Here is a 22,055-nt window from a genome sequence, read left to right as displayed (position 1 = left end):
TACCTGATCTATCATCTAGTAAGACTCTAAAGCTGTAAACATAATTTAAAAATAAATGAACTAGACAGAGTTTTTTTTATAAATATGTTTTCTGTGACAGAGATTGAACTTCACTTTCGTAGTCAGAGAAGGGAATAGACTTATTTTCATGCCATTGTAAGTCAAAAGATATTTTTTGACTAATCTTGACGTGATTAATGATATACTAACTTAATGTTCTTCGTAGATCCATTTATTTTTAATTTTAATCACCTATAGATATTACTTTATAATCTATTGACTTTTCTGTCTACGACCTAATCGTACTGCACAGACGAAAATTTAGATAACCAAGTGACATTAACAATATTGTCAAATGTCATTGTCATTGTCATTTGAAGTTGAATGTTGAATTGCTTTGCTTTGCGTTTGCAATTTGCATTCCATTCCGTATCGGTATGCATCGTCCAGTGACTAATTTCAACGTTTTTATTGTAAATATTTGAGTTAAGACAATACGTGAAAGTTATATGAATTCTAATAAGGTGACAAGCGTACCTGTTGCTAATAATGTAACAATGTTTGCGTAGAACTGTTCACATCAATTGATACAACGAAACGGATGGATCGTAGTGTTTTACGTTCGTATATTTATCCTTATAATTAACTAGATCTATTGAAGTTTAATAATGTCGCATTTCTATATGTACTGGTGTACGGTTCATTACAATTTTCTACGTCGACTAATCGTGTCAACAAACTAAAAACTATCTAAAACGCCTACGTAAACCAATTTTGTGTATGAACCTGTTTCAGTTATGCTCTATTCCTATTACCGTTTTACTATTTACTTTAAATCGAACTCTAACGAAAGATTACAAATCGAGTGTCTGTTATGTAAATAAAATTACCAAGAAATAAGATAAGGAGAATATTGAAAGAATGAAATACTTATATTTTTAAATTCTTGTTTAAAAAATATGTGGCTCAAAAATACATACATTGTAAAGCAAACCTTCTCTCTATAACCTCTTAAGACCTTAGCTAGCCTAGAACTGCAGCAAGCAATATTAGAACAGATATTCAGAGATGCTTTAGTAAGATCTTACCTTTAGCAGGGCAGGGAAAACAACAACAAGCGAAGAAGGGCTTAGGGAATTGTTAACTAGTTTAAAAAGCATTCTTTAATCCTATACCTGTTGTTCACAAGTCCTACACTCGGCTCAGAGATTTTTTCAGTGTCACAATGGTCTGGCACCCATGCGGTGCATTCTTAGAATGTTGATACTTTTGCCTCTCTTCATGAGGGGCAAAGCACATCATTGTAACTAGAATGACCAGCACATCAACGGTAGCTTCAGTGTTAAAGTTGAAAGTGAGGCAGAAATTGCCTCACAGTGAATAGCATAACCATTGCTGGTGGTTTAAATGTTAACCAGGTGACGCTGTTGCTGTTTCCGTAGGAATACTGGAATAATATATAGCCTATAGCCTTCCTTGATAAATAGGCTATCTAACACTGAAAGAATTTTTCAAATTGGACCAGTAGCTCCTGAGATTAGAGTGTTCAACCAAACAAACAAACAAACTCTTCAGCTTTATAATATTAGTATAGATAAACATTGGCAGGGGAGCCCATGCTATCTAATGGGGACTTACTATAGTGTTGCTGGGAGCTATTGAATTTGGTAGATTAATGATAAGAATAATTAATGGTTATTGGTATGCATTCATTGGTATACAGATTTTAAGCCAATTATTATTTGCAGAAATCAGCAGATTATAATAATTTTGTACCTATTTTTGTTTGCATTGTTTTCTTCTTTGAACTATAAACTGGCTTCAACTTCAAGCAAGTTGCAGGCAGCCTGGATGGAGGCGGCTCAGGATTGTGATGTTTAGAAGACCCTACAAAAGGTCTATGTCCTGCAGTGGGCATCCATCGGCTAATATAATGATGATTATTTCCTTCAAAATAATATATAATTCATTGTTTAGATTACAGTAAGGTAAAATTGACAGATTTTTGATATGCACATTTCTTAGCTTTTTTGGGCAACAATGACCCCCTTGGTCATTTTCGTCGAAGATTCAATTTGAAGAAGAATACAATTTACATGTGTGGTAACTCCAACTTACCTTAATCTGACATGCTGATTGAGCATTTCTGTTGATTGATTTCTTTTGGTTGCCCTTAACATACCATCTTATATTGAGGAATTGTACTTGGTAAAAGTACTCAACAAAATGCTGGATGTCTTCCCATATATTTATCTGCCAAGTCAAGTAAAACCAAAAATCCCATCTTGATCCCCTACTATCTGTTATTCCGCAGATGGGCATGATGATGCTGGTGCGTCTGAACATGCGCGTGGCGCTGGCGGCGCTGTGCGGCGGCGTGCTGCTCGTCACGCTGTACTGGGGCCGCTGCGGAGACCTGACACATAGACCCAGTTAGTGTTCCACATCATCATCATAATCAACCTGATGGGCACAGTTGATTATGCTATGGTTTAACATATAGGTTCTTATTTTGATTCCCAGCTTTGGCCCGTTTACAATTTTCTATCTTAGCTCATGTCACGGCTTCAACTGAAGCTTGACACCTTTAACAGACGAGTATATGCTGTTAATAATTACTTGTATTTCTTTCCAAGTCTAATTCTTTACCATTTGACTGCTTTGTCACCTAACATTAGGTGAGGTCAAAATCAAGACATCTCTGTTATAATGTAATAAATTGTGTTACAAAGCTGTATCATAATCATTTCATTTTATTTATATTAGCTTAGTTCCTATTTTAGAATTTAATCTATCGCGAGTGTTATTTATATTAATTAATTATGAAACTCACATGATACAATATCAGAGTATGCCTGATTAGTTTCAAACCCATACGGGCCCCTTAGTTATGAGCTTGTTCATGCAACACGGCACAATTCAAACTCAGCTTATTTCCTATTGTTTGTGTGCAGTAAGCTCGGTGCTGTCGAACGCTCTATCAGAGCGGCCGGACGAGATCGAGTGTGTCATCAACGGCGAGTACTCTGTGGCATGCCGCCGCGACCAGGACCTGGTGTACGTGCCCTTCTCCTTCATACACAAGTACTTTGAGGTGAGTGTGTTGTGCACTGTTGAGAGCATTGTATGTTCTATCTATTCTTCTTCTTTTTTTTCCCTGGGCCTTTTCCGCACTTAGTACACTGAGGTTGGCCGTTGCGCTTAGGTCCATTAGGTGCTGGTCCCAACTGGAGTCACTCCAGCCAACCAAGCTTGTTCCAAAATACTTAGCAGGCAGCCCAGGTCCCCAAACACATCATGGAGTGTTGTTGTAGAGCCAATGTGTACTGGGAGTTGTTTGCGCCTCTGCATTTAACCTTAACATGTATCAATGTTTCTTTTTCCTCAATACATGAGGACTGTAGGAGACTGACTGACTAACAGACTGACTGGAGGAGAACCGAAAAGTGTATTTAATGAGCATTTTAAGTATGTTATTTTCATCTTTATCTCATCAATAACATATGCATTTTTATTGACGGTAAGCATTATTTCATCAAAATATTTTTTTCTTTATAGAGCGTTTAAATAAAAACTTTTTTTACTTATAATTTATTTTTAAATAATGACAATTCTATTCATATTAGCTTCCCACATAATGATTTTAAACCTCTGTCAAGAAATATATGCAAGGGGTTTTTCATGCAGTTTGCAGGTAGTTTCAGCGAAGTCTTATTGAGATAAGAATGTAAGCAAAAAGAGTCGAAATTTTGCGGGCATCCGTTAGTAAATAAAATTTTTGTTAGATTTAAAAATTATCAGTACTTAGGTAACGTTTCTAACATTTAAAATTGTTTATCTCCGATACATTTCATAACCCAATCTGTACACCTTATCAAAATATTGGTCAACAATGACCGCACGACCGGCGACCGTGCCAACAAACGTTCGCTCTGAAACTTATCGCGAAGGCTAATCGGAACTTGACCCACAAGTCTAATTTTGTACTTCACTTATTTTATCTGATATATCGCATATCCGCTCATCTGAATTTCAAATCAATATCTACTGCGTTATGTGTATTCATTTGGTGCAGTTTTCCAAGGACATTATAAAAATTAAGATTAGGTTTTTGTTTAGTATTCTTTATTTTCTGTCATTGTTTCTTTTTTAGCTTTTCAAAACGTTTGATTTCTGTTAATCCGCTTCCAGAAAGAAATTTCCAAACTGATAAAAAAACCGAAAAACGCACTGGTGCATTTATTTTAGTAGTAAGCCTCGGTACGAATATCTCACGTTTCACAGTCGGTGAAATCCTCGAGATATTCCATTCGATCTCCACCGCCGAACTATTATTGTACTCACGTCTAAACCCTCTAAATAAGCGAAAAATCTAAGCTTAAACATATTACCATTACATCCTGCTCAGATATATGGCAAAATAACATCAACCGATGGCGTGGAGAAGTTCGAATGGTCGCACAGCTACAGCAAAGTGTACCACCCGAAGAAGAAGTACGACCCGCGCGGCACCTTCGCCACCTTCGAGAACTACAACGTGGAGGTGCGTGACCGCGTCAAGTGCATCAGCGGCATCGACGGCGTCCCCGTCTCCACCCAGTGGGAGCCCAAGGGGTTCTTCTACCCCACCCAGATAGCTCAGTTCGGCCTGGCACACTACAGCAAGAATCTCACAGAACCAGAGCCAAGAGTCAGGGTCCTCGATGATGGGGAGAAGTCCCACGAAAACTGGATAGTCAGTACAGATGCTGTTCTGACGAGAGAGTACGATTCAGAGCTTAAAGCCAACGTTCTGAGGTTTGCTACCACAGATCGTGTGTCGAGCCAGGTGTGGTTGAAAGTCAATATAAGCCAGGACTTTGTGCTGAGTATAGATCTTATGTTGAAACTGAACTCGTCCATGACGGTGGTGCTGCAGAGCAAGGAGAAGAAGGAGACTGTGTACCTGCATTATGTGACGAGTATGCAGTTGATATATGCGCAGGTTAGTCAACGATTTTGTTTATAAGCAAGACCCTAACATATTAATTTACATGCTGTATTTTCTTTCTTCAAGAAAAAATAGTCTCCCTTCCAATTATACTAGTATGGTCCTCAAAAAATTTGCATTGAAATTAGGAATGCAATGGAAATTTTCATACAAACTGACATCATAGTCGACAACAGAACCTTGGGAAGTTGTATAAAACATTAGTTGGTTTTAGGAGGACCATATTTACTATGGGATAGGCGTGGACCAAAAGTGGCGGCACCTGACGCGGGATCTCATCATCGACATGCAAAAAGGCTGGGCTCTGCAGGACAGACCTAAGAGGAAATCGCCTAGGAATAAATTTAAGGTTTGTATCAAACAATAGCGAATATACATAATAAATATAATATGTATTGTCTATTTTTATTCAATGGCAATATACAACATTAAATACTAAAACTTAATAAAAAACTTCAACACACACATTTATTTTTTGGAGTTTCTAAAATGTTTAATACTACGTTTAATAAAACAAGTGGCAGCTTATGGAACCCTTTTTACAAATGTTGTCAATGTGTGAAATAAAACTTAGTTTGTGGTCAATACAACAAGTCTATTTCGGCGTATCTAACTCAATCCCCAGTACGTTCAGTAGTACCGTTCGGCGCAGATATCCAGCATCATCCTGAGCGGGCGCGGCGCGGCGGGCAACGTGCGCGTGTCGTCGTCGGCGCACATGGCGCACTTCTTCGCGGCGGCGCGCTGGCTCGTGGGCGCGCAGCGCGCGCGCGGCGGCTGGCCCGTGGGCGCGCGCCGCCGCCTGGCGCCCGCGCCCGAGCTGCGCCCCGGCTGGCACTCCGCCATGAGCCAGGGCCACGCCGTGTCGCTGCTGGCGCGCGCGCACTACCGCAGCGGCGACGGGCGCTACCTGCAGGCGGCGCAGCGCGCGCTCGACCTGCTCGACGTGCCCAGCCACAAGGGCGGCGTCAAGGCCATGTGGATGGACAAGTACCTCTGGTGAGTTCCATACCATCATATAACACTGAATCTCTGTCTTTCCAGTTAAATATAAACAAAAAACCTACTAATTAAAGATAGTGTTTTAATTTAAATAATATTAAAACTATATAACTACAATCAAAGCAAACGAGAGAAGTGAGGGTGGTAACACGAGCGTGACAGAGAATGAATTATTGAAGAGTGCTGTTCTATCGCTCCCCTCCCCCTGCGTCACCACAGCCCGCATATCGTGCGAGAACTCAGTTACGTGGTTGACGGTGGTATAACGGCATAATTGATTAACCGACTAACATTAAAGTATTGAAAATCTCTTCAAATACTTAACTCTACGAAGCGTTGTCCTATCAAGGAACGTCCCCAGATGATGTGATAGCAAAGCCTGTAGCCAATGACTGTACTCCTTCTACGATAGCGCCAAAATACGTGCCTTATTTGAACATTCTTGAAATTAGTATTTGAGTTTTCTCAAAATCTATTGTTTGGAATTGGTTTAATACCGAAGCTCAACGCTCTGTTGGGGCATGATTGGTTGGAGAAATATCCCTGCCCGTACCTCGCTACACCTAACGGGAACATCTCAATAGCTTACAGTTGCTGCTTGTGCAATCTATCTATATATATAAAATGAATTGCTGTTCGTTAGTCTCGCTAAAACTCGAGAACGGCTTAACGGATTTATCTTATCTTGGTCTTGAAATGTTCGTGGAGGTATAGGTAAGGTTTAAAAGGTGAGAAAAAATCAAATAATTTCCGGGAAAACCCTAAAAACTGCCCTTTTCTATTTCCCATACAAACGTTTAAGAGTCAAGCGGTAGGGGTAGGGTAGGGTAGGAGTAGGGTAGGGGTAGGGTAGGGTAGGGGTAGAGGTATAGAAGGGTAGAAAAAAATTTTTAATAAAAAAAAATATAAACTTCCAGGTACGAAGAATACCCAACGAAGCCGCCCCTGTTCGTTCTGAACGGCTTCATATACACGCTGCTGGGGCTCTACGACCTGCACGTGATCGAAGGTGAGAACTCCATCTCTCCGGCCAAGAAGATGTTCGACGACGGCATGGTGTCGCTCAAGGCACTCCTCCCGCTCTTCGACACGGGCAGCGGCAGCTTCTACGACTTGCGCCACTTCACTTTAGGAGTCAGCCCCAACATAGCCCGATGGGACTACCACGCCACTCACGTCAACCAACTGTACCTCCTGTCCTCCTTGGACCCGGACCCCATATTGATTAACACTGCCAAAAGGTGGGAGGGGTACATGAAAGGCAAACGAGCTGCACACAATTGATGCAACGAATAAACATTTGTCGGTACGACATACGGAAAACATCGATTAAAATCGGTTATTCGAAACGATCGAGTCGATCAATAGATCACTTCGTTGCTTCACATGTATCAAGCTTAGTGGAGTTAATAGGATGATGACAGACAAAGTAGTCTCAATATGAAATGACCATAGAGCTCGAGAATTTAGACTTGCTAAACCAATAGATCTTAATTTTAATGTCTCGGACATGATAGTAGATTATGACGAAGATAAATTTATTTAGTAGTTTTTACACTAAATAGCCAAAGGAGAAAATAAACATAATCATGAAGAACATCCAAAAAAAATACACGAACGATGAAACTTTCGGTTTTATATATTTATGATTTTGAAGTTTCTGATATAGATTAATTTGCATTTAACTGTATTTTGAAATACGTAATCATCTTTAGATTCTTAAGATATACTCGCAATTGCCATTTTACTTATTGAAGTCTTTCCTAATCACAAAAAAAAACTTTTTATTTAAATTAACTCAAAAACTTTCAATCACAATGTAGATCAACAATTCATATAATTTAATTTATAATATCTATAATGAATCATAATAATAATAATAAGCATTTTAAAATTAACACAAATGTTTGCATAATCATTGTTGAGGCTATCTTTAATAGGATATCAACGGATTCATCTTATGTAATGAGAAAAGTCGATAATAATGACAGATACTGTACTAATGGAACAGTCGTTCAAATCGTAAAAGATGTGCCATTCTGGTCCAAATTGCCGTCACATCAGAAAAAATATTCATTTGTAACCAAACAAGACTGAATGTAGGAATTATGCACGGATTCTTTAATTTTTTTAAATAACCTAGCACTTATATAAAAATATATAAAGACTTGTATACACACTAAAACATGTTTCCTATGAAAAATACTCCTTTGAACTTGTATGGGAACTTACTTTATAGACTTACGTGGCTGTCACTTTTCTACTAAATTCGTAGAATTCGGTACAAATTTATATATAAATAAATCTATTTGTAAGACTAAATAAATATTACCGAATTGGTGTCACTGTGTCGTCAATCTGAATCATAGATATAACAATTTATACCGAGAACATTCTGTTAAGATATAATATATTTATTTTTTTGGTCCAATCCAATCCTTTTGATGATGATGATCCATTTTTATGATCCAGTGATACTGGATCTATGAATATTCATTAAAAAGTGATATACCTACTTTTTATTGTAATTTATGTACTTAATTATGTCTTCAGTGATACAAATTAAATTACGAACACAAAATGTCAATGAAATACTTATAGAACCATATCAACAATGTAAATAAGTAATTTTATTAAATTATAAAATTAATATATAATATTCTACTTAGTAGAAATGTAGATATTTGTATAATATTGAAATTAGGAGTATTTATGCTAACACTGAATTTCAAGGGCCAACGCACACTTGACAAGCGGAGTCTTTGTCATGGCATACTACGAATTTGGATTTTTCTGTAACAATATAAGATACAATTTTTAACCAAATAAAAAACTACACAACACATTTCAAGGAAAATTTAAATTACCGGGTTGCTCGCGTCTGTGAAAATTTTCCATCCCTAACAAATGAACTTTTTCATGGACAAAAGGTAACCTATGCCATTTCTTTTTCTCTGCAAAATTCCATTATTATCGGTTAATTAGTTAAGTTGAGAAAGAATAACAAAGTTCATTTAGTTTTTAAATATGAGTACCTGTCAGTAATAGGAAGTCTTGTGTGCCTAATCGCCTGCCAAATATAATGAAAATAATTTGCAGGAACATGTGATTTTTGATGAGGAAACAATATTGAACTACGAAACTACGTCACAGGCTCTATTATATTCTGAGTAATGGTTTACAAGGCAATCAATTAAATATATCAAATACATAGCTGGGCACCGTTAATCAAATAGTTAACTTCGTTAATCGTTAATCCGCTACAAAAAAAGTTAGCTTCGTTAAACGTTAAAGCGTTACATTCCGGGAGAAATAACGCAAGTTAACGTTAATCGTTAATCCGTTAATATGACTGGTTAATATTGCATTTTTATATCATTGTGTGAGATCCCCATTAGGAAAAATAAGGGTGAACACTGGGGAAAAGTGCCATAATTTGTTTTAGTTGATTTTATCTATAATTTTAACATAATTAAAGTAATTTTAATTTGATTTCTTTTAAAATAAAATCTTTCATCATTTCTTACTTGTCTAAACCTGTAATTCGCGTCGCGTATTAGGCATTGTATTAACGATTAACGGACTTCTGCATATTAACGGAAGTTAACGGGTCCGTTAACATTTTTCAAAGTTAACTTAAAAGTTAATCCGTTAATCAAAATGTTAACTTCGTTAATTAACGATAAACGGATTAACGAGTTAATGCCCAGCTATGATCAAATATTAGCGGCAAACTTGGATCTCGCCCTATCCTAGGGTGTGATTCGACTATTTTAAACTCGTCGATGTAATATTCGCCTACAACAAGTTCTTTTTAGAGTTTGAACTTTATTTCTGTGGGGTGCAAATAAAATGTCACTAACAGCGTAGTTGCCATGGAAATGAGCGATGTGACATCGCTGTAACATCTTGTAACTGTTGTGTAGTGTACGTAACCTAGTGTAGTGCAGTGTGCGTTGACCTTTTCTTTTTAAAATATCGAATATATTACGAACTAAAGTACTTCACTAACATTATGCTTTAATTTTAATTTTAAGCTCTAATAATAACACCTTCAAATAAGTTGTGTTTCGTTTTGCCACCGCGGCTTTATAGAAAGAAACGGTGAAAATTTGTTAGTTCCTTTTTTGTTTTTTTTTTAATGTTGATTATTGTTATTTTCTGTTGATTTACTGTCCCATGTATGTATACGAATATTTATTATAGAGTATGTTATGTAATATTTAAATACATACTCGTAGTACAGTATCAAGAAGAACACAAGAAAAAACTTTTACAAAATGACAAACACCTTACGTAGATGTGTATCCAAAACATGTAACATTTATAATGTGTAGGGATTCCGAATACTGTTTTTGGTTTGATAACTTCGACGCTTCGTAACGTAACGCGTTACGCCACTCTTGTCTGGCTTCCCTTTTTCTCACGCATACGGCAGCAGATTTAAGTTATCACTTCTGTCGAGCGTCCCGGGATGTAAACTTTTTTTTTAATTAATTCAATTATTATTTGCGGATTGAGCGGACCCGGTCAAACTTCGCTTTGACTTATGTGCAGTTCTTCCCTATCCCTACTCTACACTACTCTACCACTCTACCCCTACCCTAACCCTACCCTACCCCTTTTCTCACCTTTTAAACCTTCCCTATACCTTCACGAAAATTTCAAGACCAAGATAAGATAAATCTGTTCAGCCGTTCTCGAGTTTTAGCGAGACTATTGAACAGCAATTCATTTTTATATGTATAGATTTGGTTGTGATTCAAAGCACAAACTTGTAAAGTAAAAATAATCTGAAAACTGTAAATATTTAATTGTAATCTATGAAGGAGGCTACACATCAAATGCTCAATGAGCGAATAGTTCAGTCTCTGTTCTAATGTATATCTTGCAGATATCAAATAAAAATAGCAGAATGAAAATCGATCTTAGAATTTGGATGTGGCAAATAATTTAATATCTGACTGTCCATTAGTTTATAAATGGGAGGTCCTGGGTTCGATTTTGATTCGGGTCAGTTGGGCATTAATAATAATTTCTAACGGCTTCGGTTGTAGCTTAGCCAATGCACCTTTTATTCGGAAGTTAAAAAAGGCGCAAATCAGCTTAAAATGCGTTACGTCGACTATACTCTACTGTATTGCGTTCATCCCTGACTCTCAATATTTTTTGTTTTTTTTTTTTTGGAAAAAAATATCTATCTATACTTCTTACCAAAAAAATCTAAACAGTCTGTACTGGCGGATTGATTACATTTTTTATGAGAAGTATATACAGGTTGCTCGGGAGTTTTTCCCATAACTTCAAGGTATCAACGACACTTAGTAACAAAATATTAGTTACACTACTTTAAGTGTAGTAGTAATCAGTCCGGTAATCTTCAGTCCGCAACTTCACAATGCTGCTTGGTGGTAGTACTTCCTCGGCTCTGTCCAAAAACCTCCACTACTATTAATCCTTGTACCGTGTACTTTCAGATTTTCCCTAGATTGCAATTTCACCTGATGGTAAGTGATGATGCAATGTAAGATAGAAGCGGACTAAATGAAAATCTACACCCCTTTCGGTTTCTACACCTCATCGTACCGGAACGCTAAATTGCTTGGCGGTACGTCTTTGCCGGTAGGGTGGTATCCAGCCACGGCCGAAGCCTCCCACCCAGCTAAAATACAGTCCATACATTTTAGTCGGCAGAAACGACAAGCCTTTGGTTTAGTCTCCTTAGTGAATACTCAATTAATTGTATAAACTATACTGTATATAAGTAAAAATTTAGTTTTAATAATATAAATGTACCTATTATTATAAATATATTTAGGTTAATTTAAAATAATTTATTTTTTGCCTAGCAAATTGTACGACCCTTTGTTTTATGTAGGCTGGTGTGCACTATTGCGTAAAGACGGTGCATACCCTTATAGTCTAGCAAGTTCATTGATAACACTCCCAATCCCATGATATGCGGGCGACGGGCGGAAAGACTGCGCGGGTGTGAAATCGTGCGTGCGGGGAAGTGACGTGCATCAGTCGTGGATTTTTCATTCATCGCTACACGCGCAACATCGGGAGTGTTACGAACGAAGTTTCCATGCTATAAGTGCTAGCATGCGACCAGTGAAGAAAGATAGACAATTTTGTCCAATGGCGTCGGAGTTGTCAGAGTCCCATCTCTTTCGTACCAATGCAATGAAAGGTATTTCCATTTGCGCCGCCATTGGTTGAATTTTGTTTATTTCTCTTCACGATTATTTCGTTGGTCGCATGTTAGCGCCTACGATTCTTGATCGCTATTATTAAGCGTAGGATTTTTTTTTTATAATAAGCGCTCGAAAAAATGGTATGTTTGTTGACGCGTTTGCTTCGTATGACCGTTGCGCAGACAACAGTTAAGAAAGTTATGGAGTAATCTCCAAATATCAAGACATACCAATTACTTATTATACTTAGTTCGATGTATGTAAATAGATCCTTGTTGCAAATGAAATGTTTGTTATTATTTGTTATATTGTTAGATACATTCCACTCGTATGAGCTTACTAGTAGTATCACGTAGTCAATACTTTACGTTGTTATTGAGCTCTACACTTGCGCGCAAACATGTTATTCTGTAAATATATTATGTATTCATAATACGCAGTGACCAAAGTAGATTGAACTTTAGTGTGCCTAGTGGCAGTTTTCAATGTTTTCAAACTTTGGCGATCGCGTAACCGTAAATGCACTTTTCTAAGGTATTGATACAGCGCCATTTACACTACTGCACAACTGTTTCAATTCCTTACAAATTCGCGTTTACGGTTACGCGATAGTCACAGTATGAAAACATTTAAAATCATTCAATCATTCATCAAATTTCATTTGTTTATTGGTAAACAGACACATTGAGTAGAACTGTAGTATAGATTATATCTGTTCAGTAGATTTCAAGCATGATTAGGTGGACAAGAAGTTTTCATTATTTTTAACCCTCTCAATATTTAGTAATTTTACTAAAATACCTGTACTAAAAGTACTGACCTCAATGTATGAATATCATAATTGCGCGCAAGGTTCTCGAAACTTTCTGTACATGTAATAGATTGTAGAGTTAGTGAATGCACTTGTGAATGACAATAAAACAGCTCTGAACTATCTGTGTTGGTTTTACTTGACTTGACTCTCTCTCAGGCTCTCACTATCCTATACACGTTGTGAGTTTAACCCCACCTGTTTGGAGGAACAAAAGTTAAATGCTAAAATGTGAAGAGAAAAATAATAAATATTATCCATCGATATTTTATTGAAAAGTGGATGCACGATCAGCGACCAAAAAACGTCCCCACTCAATGAGTGCCAAACACAACTTGTCACTCAATTCAAGTAGTCGCATTTGCAAATTCAATCATAAACTCAATCCTTAAGGTTGAATTTACTCTGAATTTGGGATTTTATTGAATATTGGACTATATTTAAAGGCCTTTATGTATAATTTTCTTTACCAATAATTCTAAAACTGTCAAATTAAAATTGGCCAGTTTTTAAGTGAAATTTTCTATATAATTGTGCGTCCTTTTATTATAAGAGCTCAATGATATTATCATATATCGATACCTAATAACCTACCTTATTAAAAATATGTTTTGAAAGTTTTTTTTTGATTCTGCAAAAAAACGAGCAAATGAAAAAATACGTATATTTAAAACAGTAGGTATACATACACAATATTCTAATTTCTAAAAAAAACAATATAAAAATACTTGGTGCCACAAAAGGGTCCATCCACACTGGGATTTTTCAGCATAAATAGAAGTTATGCGAAGCAACACACCAACTAAAAATTTAAGTAATGGTTTTATTGTTAAGTTTTGCCTCGATTCAGAAGCCGAAGATCCGGTTCGCACTTATATTTTTTGTATGTGCCAAAAATGAACCAACACTAAAGATTTATCTGGACTGGTTGATAGAAGGACCGAAGGGTCAGAACAGAGTTTAGTGTGACAGAAATCTGAATAAAAATTCAACAGACTTACATAACAAACAAACGAAGTGTCGCGATCCCTGACTCTAAGAACAGAAACTCTACACAGTGTAAGACATACAATACTTTGTATACATTGGCACACTCAGATTTACGAAAAGTAAGATACAGTATAGTGGAAAGTTACAATACAATCGGTTACAGGGGTTTAGTACACCTACTTATTATCCTGAACACGACGGCGACAACTTCACGCAAACGAGCCATTTCTATTGAATTTATCTACTAAGATTTCAATGAGTGTGGCTTTTATAGCCAACAAAGGTGTGACCCTTGGATATAACCTCTTGTAGCGTACTTAAATAACCAACCCTTAAGTAGGTAAGTAATGGGTATGACCCTTCTAGCCGACCTACATGTCTGTGACCCCTATAGTCTACATGGGCGTGACTCTTGTAACCTCTTGTAGCGTACTTATGCAACCAACGTAAATATGACCCTTCTAGCCTATTTACATAGATATGACCCTTGTAGCCTACACGGGTGTGACTCACAGCCTAGGCATGGCTGCAAGTCTGCAGGCGCACTAGAGCACGCTTCTCCGCCATGCGCATCTTGTCGAGTACGTCCTGCATCTCGGGCCACGGCTCGTAGCGCTGGTTGATGATGATTAACTTGTGTACGGAGGGGTTCCGCAGGTCCATCGTGCGCGAGATGTTGTCGCGGCTGTGTGTAGAGAACACCACGTCCACCTGGAATAGGTCAGGTAGGTAGGTGACTTTTAGGTGTTAGGTGAATTTTTGTTACATTTATAGCTTGATAACTGGGATGGAACCTTGTCAAAGTAAACTACAGACTCTGCATAGTTACTTCGACAAGGAAAGAAAGATGGATTTTTTTACTTAATGAGTTAATAATTGATTTAGGTACTCAAAACGTTATAGTTGTAGTTAGACCCCATTCAAATCTTATTAAAAATTAATCTAGCCTTAGTTAGTTTAAGTCGTATTAAACCAAAGTAAAGTTAACAAACAAATAGATAATACTCGTAAATACATGCTTAAGCATCAAAATCATTATTAGGCAGCATCATATTATTTGTTTAAATTACTTTCGTTGTTTACTAAGCGACTAAATGAAATGAGGTCAATTAGCCGCTTTTGTTCGCCTCAGTGGCCTTAGCCTATTGCTGGTATCTAAGGCCTCAGCTTTGACGCGCTAGTGACATATCTATTATAAAATCTTTGGCTTTAGTCTATATTATCCCCGTATCATCATACACGGGTGAAACCGCGGGTCGTCGCTAGTGAGGCATAAGAATACCTTATGGAAACACGCCCACATTATTGACAGCGTCATGAAAGTCAGGCTGGTGCAAGTGATGACGAACAGCGGTATCAGCTCCCAGTAGTTCGTCAACGCGTATATGAGGTGTAGGTTCGGAGGCACAGGCACGTCGTACTGAGACGCCGGCAGCAGCTGACTGTGCCGGGAGCTGGTCTGGTGAACAGACTTGTGCAGCACAAGGCATGACCTCGCACAAGGGCACAACCTTTTGAGGAATTTGGAAAGCATTTTGTATTTTGACGCCGAAATTTCCTAAAAATTATATATTTTCTTTGTTGTCTCTCGAGTTTCTGACATTTGATATGAAGTTTATAGAAATGTGTGTCATTTTTTAACCGACTTCCAAAAAGGAGGAGGTTCTACGTTCGGCTGTATGTATGTTTTTTTTTTTTTTTTTTTTTATGTATGTCCAGCGATAATTCCGTCAATTATAGACCGATTTTGAAAATTCTTTTTTTGTTTTGTAGGGTTTGCTTCCAGGGTGGTCCCATTTATTTTATGTCAGGATCTGATGATGACATCCTGGAGAAATTGAGGGGAACTTTCGAAAGTTATAGAGACGGCTAGTACGTTTGTTAGTGTTTCCATAAGGTATTTTAAACCACTACAACTTTATGAAAGTTTGGAGTTGGTCTTATGATGGAGCCGAAACACAGACGATGGAACTCGTCAAGGATTTACAGCAGTCACCTTTTGTTTGGGCTTGATTAATTTGTATTGATGAGTACTTTCCACCTATATGGGTTGTGACTGTATTAAGGGTCTGGTGATGAAGACGAGGGACAGTGAAGAGAACTCCTCGACGGTTCACAGTAGCTACCTTGTGTTTGGACTTGATAAATTTGTATTGATGAAAACTTTCCACCTAGATGGATTGTGACTGTATTAAGGGTCTGATGATGAAGACGAGGGACAGTGAAGAGAACTCCTCGACGGTTCACAGTAGCTATCTTGTGTTTGGACTTGATAAATTTGTATTGATGAGAACTTTCCACCTAGATGGATTGCGACTGTATTAAGGGTCTGGTGATGAAGACGAAGCACAATGAAGAGAACTCCTCGACGGCTCACAGTAGCTACCTTGTGTTTGGACTTGATAAATTTGTATTGATGAGAACTTTCCACCTAGATGGATTGCGACTGTATTAAGGGTCTGGTGATGAAGACGAAGCACAGTGAAGAGAACTCCTCGACGGCTCACAGTAGCTACCTTGTGTTTGGACTTGATAATTTTGTATTGATAAGAACTTTCCACTTAGATAGGTTGTGACTGTACACACGCAGTGGGTATGCTAACACTAAAAATAAAAAAATAAAAATTTTAATAAAAAAAATTCAACCGACTTCCAACTCAAAAAATAATTTTAACTAAAAAGCAATAAATAACATCCTACCTATGTGCTACCTTCTGATCAGTTTGAAGGCGGTGCCAAGCCAGTGTCGTGTTTTAATTAAAGCTGTTTCTGGAATAACCACAGAAATTTTGTAGTTTAAACGTATTTAATTAAAACATCACTGGCTTGGCACCGCCTTCAAACTGATCAGAAGGTAGCACATAGGTAGGATGTTATTTATTGCTTTTTAGTTAAAATTATTTTTTGAGTTGGAAGTCGGTTGAATTTTTTTTATTAAAATTTTTTGGTTATACCTAACATTTCTACATTAGAACCTCCACGATACCTAGTTCTTAAAAAAATATCTTACTACAAAAAAATAATCGCGTGCGAAATTTTCAATTATTTCATACTAGCGGACGCCCGCGACTTCGTCCGCGTGGAATTATGTTTTTCACAAAATCCACGAGAATCATGAACTTTTCCAGAGTGAGAGTCAATCTAGGTTATTATCTATCTTCGTTTTCAGCCAAATCGGTTCAATAGTTACGACGTTAAAGAGTAACAAACATCCATACAAACATTCGCGTTTATAACATTAGTAAGATTTTCATACCTTTAGGATGATACTTACGTCTAACACTCGAGTTTATAATTGTACCTGGGCAGACAATTGCCATTTTGGTTCAACTTACTTGCCACGTTCTATATCTATTTTTTTATTTTTATACGTGTTTTCTTGTACCAAATCGTAAATCTATGTGTGTTTGCAGTCCGTGAGTGTACCTAAGCTGTAAAAACTCATTATTGCAATCTACTTGTAGCTAACCTTGATTGAGAATGATCTTTAAATGTCAATCATTATAACAAAATATTGTCATTGATAAAATTCAAAAGTCCATGGTATTCTCGTAAAAGTAGAATAATTTCAATTTAAACAATAAAAAATTTCCTAATTCTAAGAGAAATCTGTTTGGAATTAGATACTATAATTGAATGCAAATTAATATTTAAAAAAAAAATATAATGGATTTTAGGTAATCAAAGAGTGTTCCCATATCAGTCGCAGTAGCAGCGGCGTCGAGCGATGACCCTGCGAACTCCTCGACGGCACATATCTCCTCGCACCAGGCGCAAATTTCAAGCCATCAAAAACTTCATAAGACGAGCATTAGGTGAGTCAATTTATTTATTTCTTAACCATTTAACCATTCCAAACAGATTTTTTTTTCTTTAAAATTTAGCCCTTGATTACAATCTCACGGTAAGAAATGATGCAGTCTAAGATGGAAGCGGGCTAACTTGTTAGGAGGAGGATGAAAATCCACACCCCTTTCGGTTTCTACACGGCATCGTACCGGAACGCTAAATCGCTTGGCAGTACGTCTTTGCCGGTAGGGTGGTAACTAGCCACGGCCGAAGCCTCCCACCAGCCAGACCTGGACCAATTAAGAAAATCTCAATCTGCCCAGCCGGGGATCGAACCCAGAACCTCCGTTATTTAAATCCACCGCGGATACCACTGCGCCGAGGAGGCCGTCAAATACAATCAAAAGAATAATGATATACAAGAATAAATACAATCAACTTGAAAGGGAAGGGTCTCTGTAGGCAAGAAGTAAATGCACATTAGTCAAAGCGAAGCTTCACCGGGTCCACTAGTAGGTACATATTATATTGTCTGTTCGCGATAAACTTACAAAGTATAGATATAGAATGAATGATATGATATGAATTCATGGTGATTTATGAAAAAGTGGTAGTCAGTGGCGTGCACTTCATAGATGCATCAATACGCTGGATTCATTACGAACCTGCATTGGAGGAGGAATTTTCCATTTTGTACAATATTTATGTGTAGGTGCAGAATTATAAACTCATCCAAATTCTCTTGTAATTTAGGTACTTCATCTCAACCAGATACCAAAACATCTTCAAGCATCGAAATTAGCGTATCAGACATTAAAAGCAAAATAACAGATATAGAGCAGCAACTCAGCACCGTCAGCAAACACTGCCAAGATTTAAGTTGCGTCGAAGAAAGTTTTAAAGAAGAATCGGAAATTATATCACTGCAGTCTCAACAAAATGTCGAAGCTATGAAAAATACAGAAAGTAGCGCTGCAAAAGATGTAGAAACAAAACTACTTTATAAGTCTTTGAACAGCCAAGATCGTTACAACAATAAGAAATACAGTGTAAGCGCCAAACAAAATGACAATGCAAACGAGATTTCATCTGATACCCAAAGTGTCGACCGAGGAGATAGACAAGATTTTAAATACAAACGAGAAAATATCAAGTTTGAAAATGAAAGGCCCGAAAGGCCTGAATATGCTCCAGTTCGCCCAAAAAGAACACATCGAAAATATAAAACTACAGGACCTATCAATTCAAGAATCAGTTTTCACTCTTTAGTTGACAAAGGAAATAAATATTATACAAAACCTCGATATTCAAGTCACCATGAAAAAAGACACTCGAGGAAAGAATATACCGAACCTTTAATTTCAAAAGAACATAGTAATAAAGAAGCTTTTCGTGATATTTTAAAGAATAATGAAAGAGAGCGTGGTGACAGACATAAAAGTAAAAGAACAAAACGTGTTTATTCCGATGTTGATAAACATTTTATTGAATCCATAATTAAAAAACAATACAAACCCGTTAAATTATTCGGTAGAAGAGATTCAGGTTTCAGTCAGTTCTCTGCCCCAGTATGCCGTGATCAAGAATTAGTAGTAGGTGGTGATGATATTCATGAAGGTATTGAGTTATGTTCATGTTGCTTTGATAAATGTAGAAGGAAGAGGCACCACTGCGCTCCTCAAAGCGACTTTGATATGAGGAGTATTTGCGATACACGGCTTTACAGTTCAAAAAGAAATAGAAGAGTTAAAGAAAGAGAAATAAATGATTATAATAATTCTGCCTTATATGATGTCGTTCCTGTAAAAGAAAAATCGAGCCCAAAAACAAGAAAAAAGTTCACAGATGATTATATATCATATCAATGTTGTAAGGAAGTTCCACCGTCCCCGAGGAGTAATAGACCGAGGCTTAATTTAAAAGTACAACATTGTGAAGACTATGAGGATACCTTATATAACGAAAGAATTCAGTATCGAAAAATATCGCCCACGCGAGACGTAAGAAAGAAATTTTTAAATGTGATGGACAGTGATGAGTCCGCAGATTGTTATCCTCAAAAAATACAACCCATAATATATAACAACCAAAAGTCTCGTAAACTTGTTTTAACTGAAGAAGACGTCGAAACAATGAGCAGTCTACAACATCCCAAAGTCGCCAAAGAACAAGTTAATATATCGAATAATGATACAACACTAAACACGCAATTAACTGAATCAGCCACAGACAAACCCGACAGGACGCTTTCTGAAATCAAAGATATACTTAAAACTTTAATGCTTGAAATAAAAAAAGAATCCTCGTTTAGTGAAAAATCTGATGGAACCAGTAAAAATAATAATAAACTGACTCAAGAAAATTCAAACACTTTACCAAATAGCAATAACAACTATAGACAAATTCCGCCATTTATGCCAACATTTCCAAATCCATGCTGCTATCCAGTTTTACCTGTCTGTCCTATGTCGTGCATGCAAAATGGTTACGTAATATCAAGTCCTAGTTATACTTGCAATATGTGTGCAAAAACTTCAAAAGAACATGCTTGTCTCGGTAATGATTCAAATAACAAAAGCACACCCGTAGAAGAAATGAACGAAACGCAAGAGCTCATAAAGGAAATTTATAAATGTGTTTCACAAAAACCAAAATATCATCAGACAAGAAAATATGACGGCCACGGTACAATTAGCGCTAGATCAAAATCTGAACATTTGCTTGACAAAAACTTACTTGCCGGCGGATACCCAGGAGGGAGTAGTAAAGCTTCCAAACTCGATGCCAAAATTGGTACATCTCATCTAAAATGCTACTCAAAAAGCTGTGAAGCGTTTGGATCACGCATTCCTTCTGATACATATAATACTGATGCTAGATGTTCCGATACAATTTTAGATAAACTAAGCTTAGAAGTAACACAGTCATGTTCCGAAACCGATTTAAGTGCTTATATTTCGGAAGAAAAGGTATTTATTGAATTTGATTTTTATGAATATTTCATTTTGACTCTCTCGTCTCTTAAAGGCTTCTCCCGTAGTGGATCGTTAATAAAAAATAAAGTTTAAAATCTATTATCCGACTACGTAAAAACGTGGTCTAAAAATGACGAAACAAGAAAATATTTCAGATAGAAATAGACAAAAGCATAGGTACAAAAATAGCCAAGGTAAAGCCGTGGTCGCACCCATTATATACCTAGCATGTAGCTGTGTATAAAATGGAGGTTTTCCTGGCATAATCACACAAGTATATACATATAGTAGGTGCGACCTCGGCTCTACCGTGACAATTTTTGTACCTATGCATTTATCTATCTATTTTTTTGAATTTTTCAGGTAAAACGAGGAAAATTATCAAAAGTTCTCAATTCCTTTAAACTATTCAAAAATAAAAAGAAAAATGTGCTTGAAGAAATGAACGAAACTGAGAGTACTGTAGAAGATATTCCAAAAAGTCCCTATAACCAACACATTCAAAGCTACGCAATGCATAGTCAGGAATATTACAATGCGCCACCACTCGGACAATATTGCTGCCCTTCGCGCCATAAATGTCTCCCACAGAACTACACACACACTCCACCTAACAATTTTTCTAACAAAAATAACAATAATTACCACGATCGCGCTCCTGACCGTCAATGTTTCCCAAAATATCCAAGAGCCCCGCCTTATCCCAACTGTGATAATTTCTACGACCAAATCCCTCCCCAAGTGCCGGTGTGCCTCAGAGAAATTGAAGTAAAAAGCATTGGTATTCAGAGTGACAGGAAAGAGTCTATTCTGGAGAAAATCATAAAGAAGATACCAGCACAGCAAGCGAGCAACCAAGGCGCCTCTCGACACGCCACATTTGATAGTAAGAAAAACAATTTTTGGAAATCTTTCCCAGATAACGCTAATCAAAACCACCATGACACTATAAACTTTTCTTACAAAACCCAGAAGGATCTAGCACAACGGGATATGAATCTTAAGAACGCAATGATTAAAAAACTTTTCTACAAAAGAAACCCATTCTCGCCCAGCAACTTGATAATGCGAACTCTACTCGGCAAAAATAAGTCTCTTTACGACAACCCTCCACAGGCGTTCAAACCTCGGATGTTCTTTTAAGTGCATGTTCTAGTTCCTAATCATTTGTAATTCTTAGTAAAATTGTTTTGTGTGTGTAATTTCTGTTTTGGAAAAAAGTTGGTTGGATTAAAATAAGAAAATTGTTGAAAATTTTGTTTCAGTTATTTCAATCAAGTGTGGATATTCTTATATACAGG

At 37.1% G+C, this 22,055-nt stretch overlaps 3 protein-coding genes across 4 annotated transcripts; 2 read left to right on the top strand and 1 right to left on the bottom strand.

Moving 5' to 3' along the window:
• Positions 1–388: 388 nt before the first annotated feature.
• LOC112052728 (D-glucuronyl C5-epimerase) lies at positions 389–13,125 on the top strand. The gene is made up of 7 exons (XM_024091911.2): positions 389–620; positions 2,315–2,432; positions 2,955–3,094; positions 4,409–4,984; positions 5,205–5,339; positions 5,643–5,989; positions 6,910–13,125. The coding sequence occupies exons 2-7, from the start codon at positions 2,315–2,317 to the stop codon at positions 7,274–7,276; spliced, it is 1,683 nt and encodes a 560-aa protein (XP_023947679.2). The 5' UTR covers positions 389–620; the 3' UTR covers positions 7,277–13,125.
• A 559-nt stretch (positions 13,126–13,684) lies between these two features.
• Positions 13,685–15,770, bottom strand: LOC112052721 (uncharacterized). Its single transcript, XM_024091902.2, has 2 exons — positions 15,273–15,770; positions 13,685–14,701 (listed from the first exon to the last, which is right to left on the bottom strand). Exons 1-2 carry the CDS (start codon positions 15,522–15,524, stop codon positions 14,507–14,509), a joined length of 447 nt encoding a protein of 148 aa, XP_023947670.2. The 5' UTR covers positions 15,525–15,770; the 3' UTR covers positions 13,685–14,506.
• Positions 15,771–17,702: 1,932 nt separating this feature from the next.
• LOC112052720 (uncharacterized) lies at positions 17,703–21,968 on the top strand. 2 transcript variants are annotated; one of them, XM_024091901.2, is made up of 3 exons: positions 17,703–17,805; positions 18,533–20,748; positions 21,118–21,968. In XM_024091901.2, the coding sequence occupies exons 1-3, from the start codon at positions 17,718–17,720 to the stop codon at positions 21,895–21,897; spliced, it is 3,084 nt and encodes a 1,027-aa protein (XP_023947669.2). In that variant the 5' UTR covers positions 17,703–17,717; the 3' UTR covers positions 21,898–21,968. The 2 variants fall into 2 exon arrangements, with proteins under 2 accessions (XP_023947669.2, XP_023947668.2); XM_024091900.2 differs by lacking the exon at positions 17,703–17,805 and having other exon boundaries at positions 17,840–20,748.
• The last annotated feature ends 87 nt before the right edge of the window (positions 21,969–22,055 follow it).

The sequence above is a fragment of the Bicyclus anynana genome, chromosome 5, assembly GCF_947172395.1.
Source record: "Bicyclus anynana chromosome 5, ilBicAnyn1.1, whole genome shotgun sequence".
Lineage (NCBI taxonomy): Eukaryota > Metazoa > Arthropoda > Insecta > Lepidoptera > Nymphalidae > Bicyclus > Bicyclus anynana.
Note: the sequence above shows the minus strand (reverse complement) of the source record. Positions and strands in the feature narration are given on the sequence as shown.

Bases quoted from the DNA above. Each gene is read 5' to 3' on its own strand.
- LOC112052720 (XM_024091900.2), top strand. From the start codon at position 18,415: ATGCATCAATACGCTGGATTCATTACGAACCTGCATTGGAGGAGGAAT. The intron at 20,749-21,117 runs GTATTTATTGAA...TGAATTTTTCAG, and splicing joins CTTATATTTCGGAAGAAAAG to GTAAAACGAGGAAAATTATC.
- LOC112052728 (XM_024091911.2), top strand. From the start codon at position 2,315: ATGGGCATGATGATGCTGGTGCGTCTGAACATGCGCGTGGCGCTGGCG. The intron at 4,985-5,204 runs GTTAGTCAACGA...AGTTGGTTTTAG, and splicing joins TGCAGTTGATATATGCGCAG to GAGGACCATATTTACTATGG. The intron at 5,340-5,642 runs GTTTGTATCAAA...CGTTCGGCGCAG, and splicing joins CGCCTAGGAATAAATTTAAG to ATATCCAGCATCATCCTGAG.
- LOC112052721 (XM_024091902.2), bottom strand. From the start codon at position 15,524: ATGCTTTCCAAATTCCTCAAAAGGTTGTGCCCTTGTGCGAGGTCATGC. The intron at 14,702-15,272 runs GTATTCTTATGC...GACCTATTCCAG, and splicing joins TGTGGGCGTGTTTCCATAAG to GTGGACGTGGTGTTCTCTAC.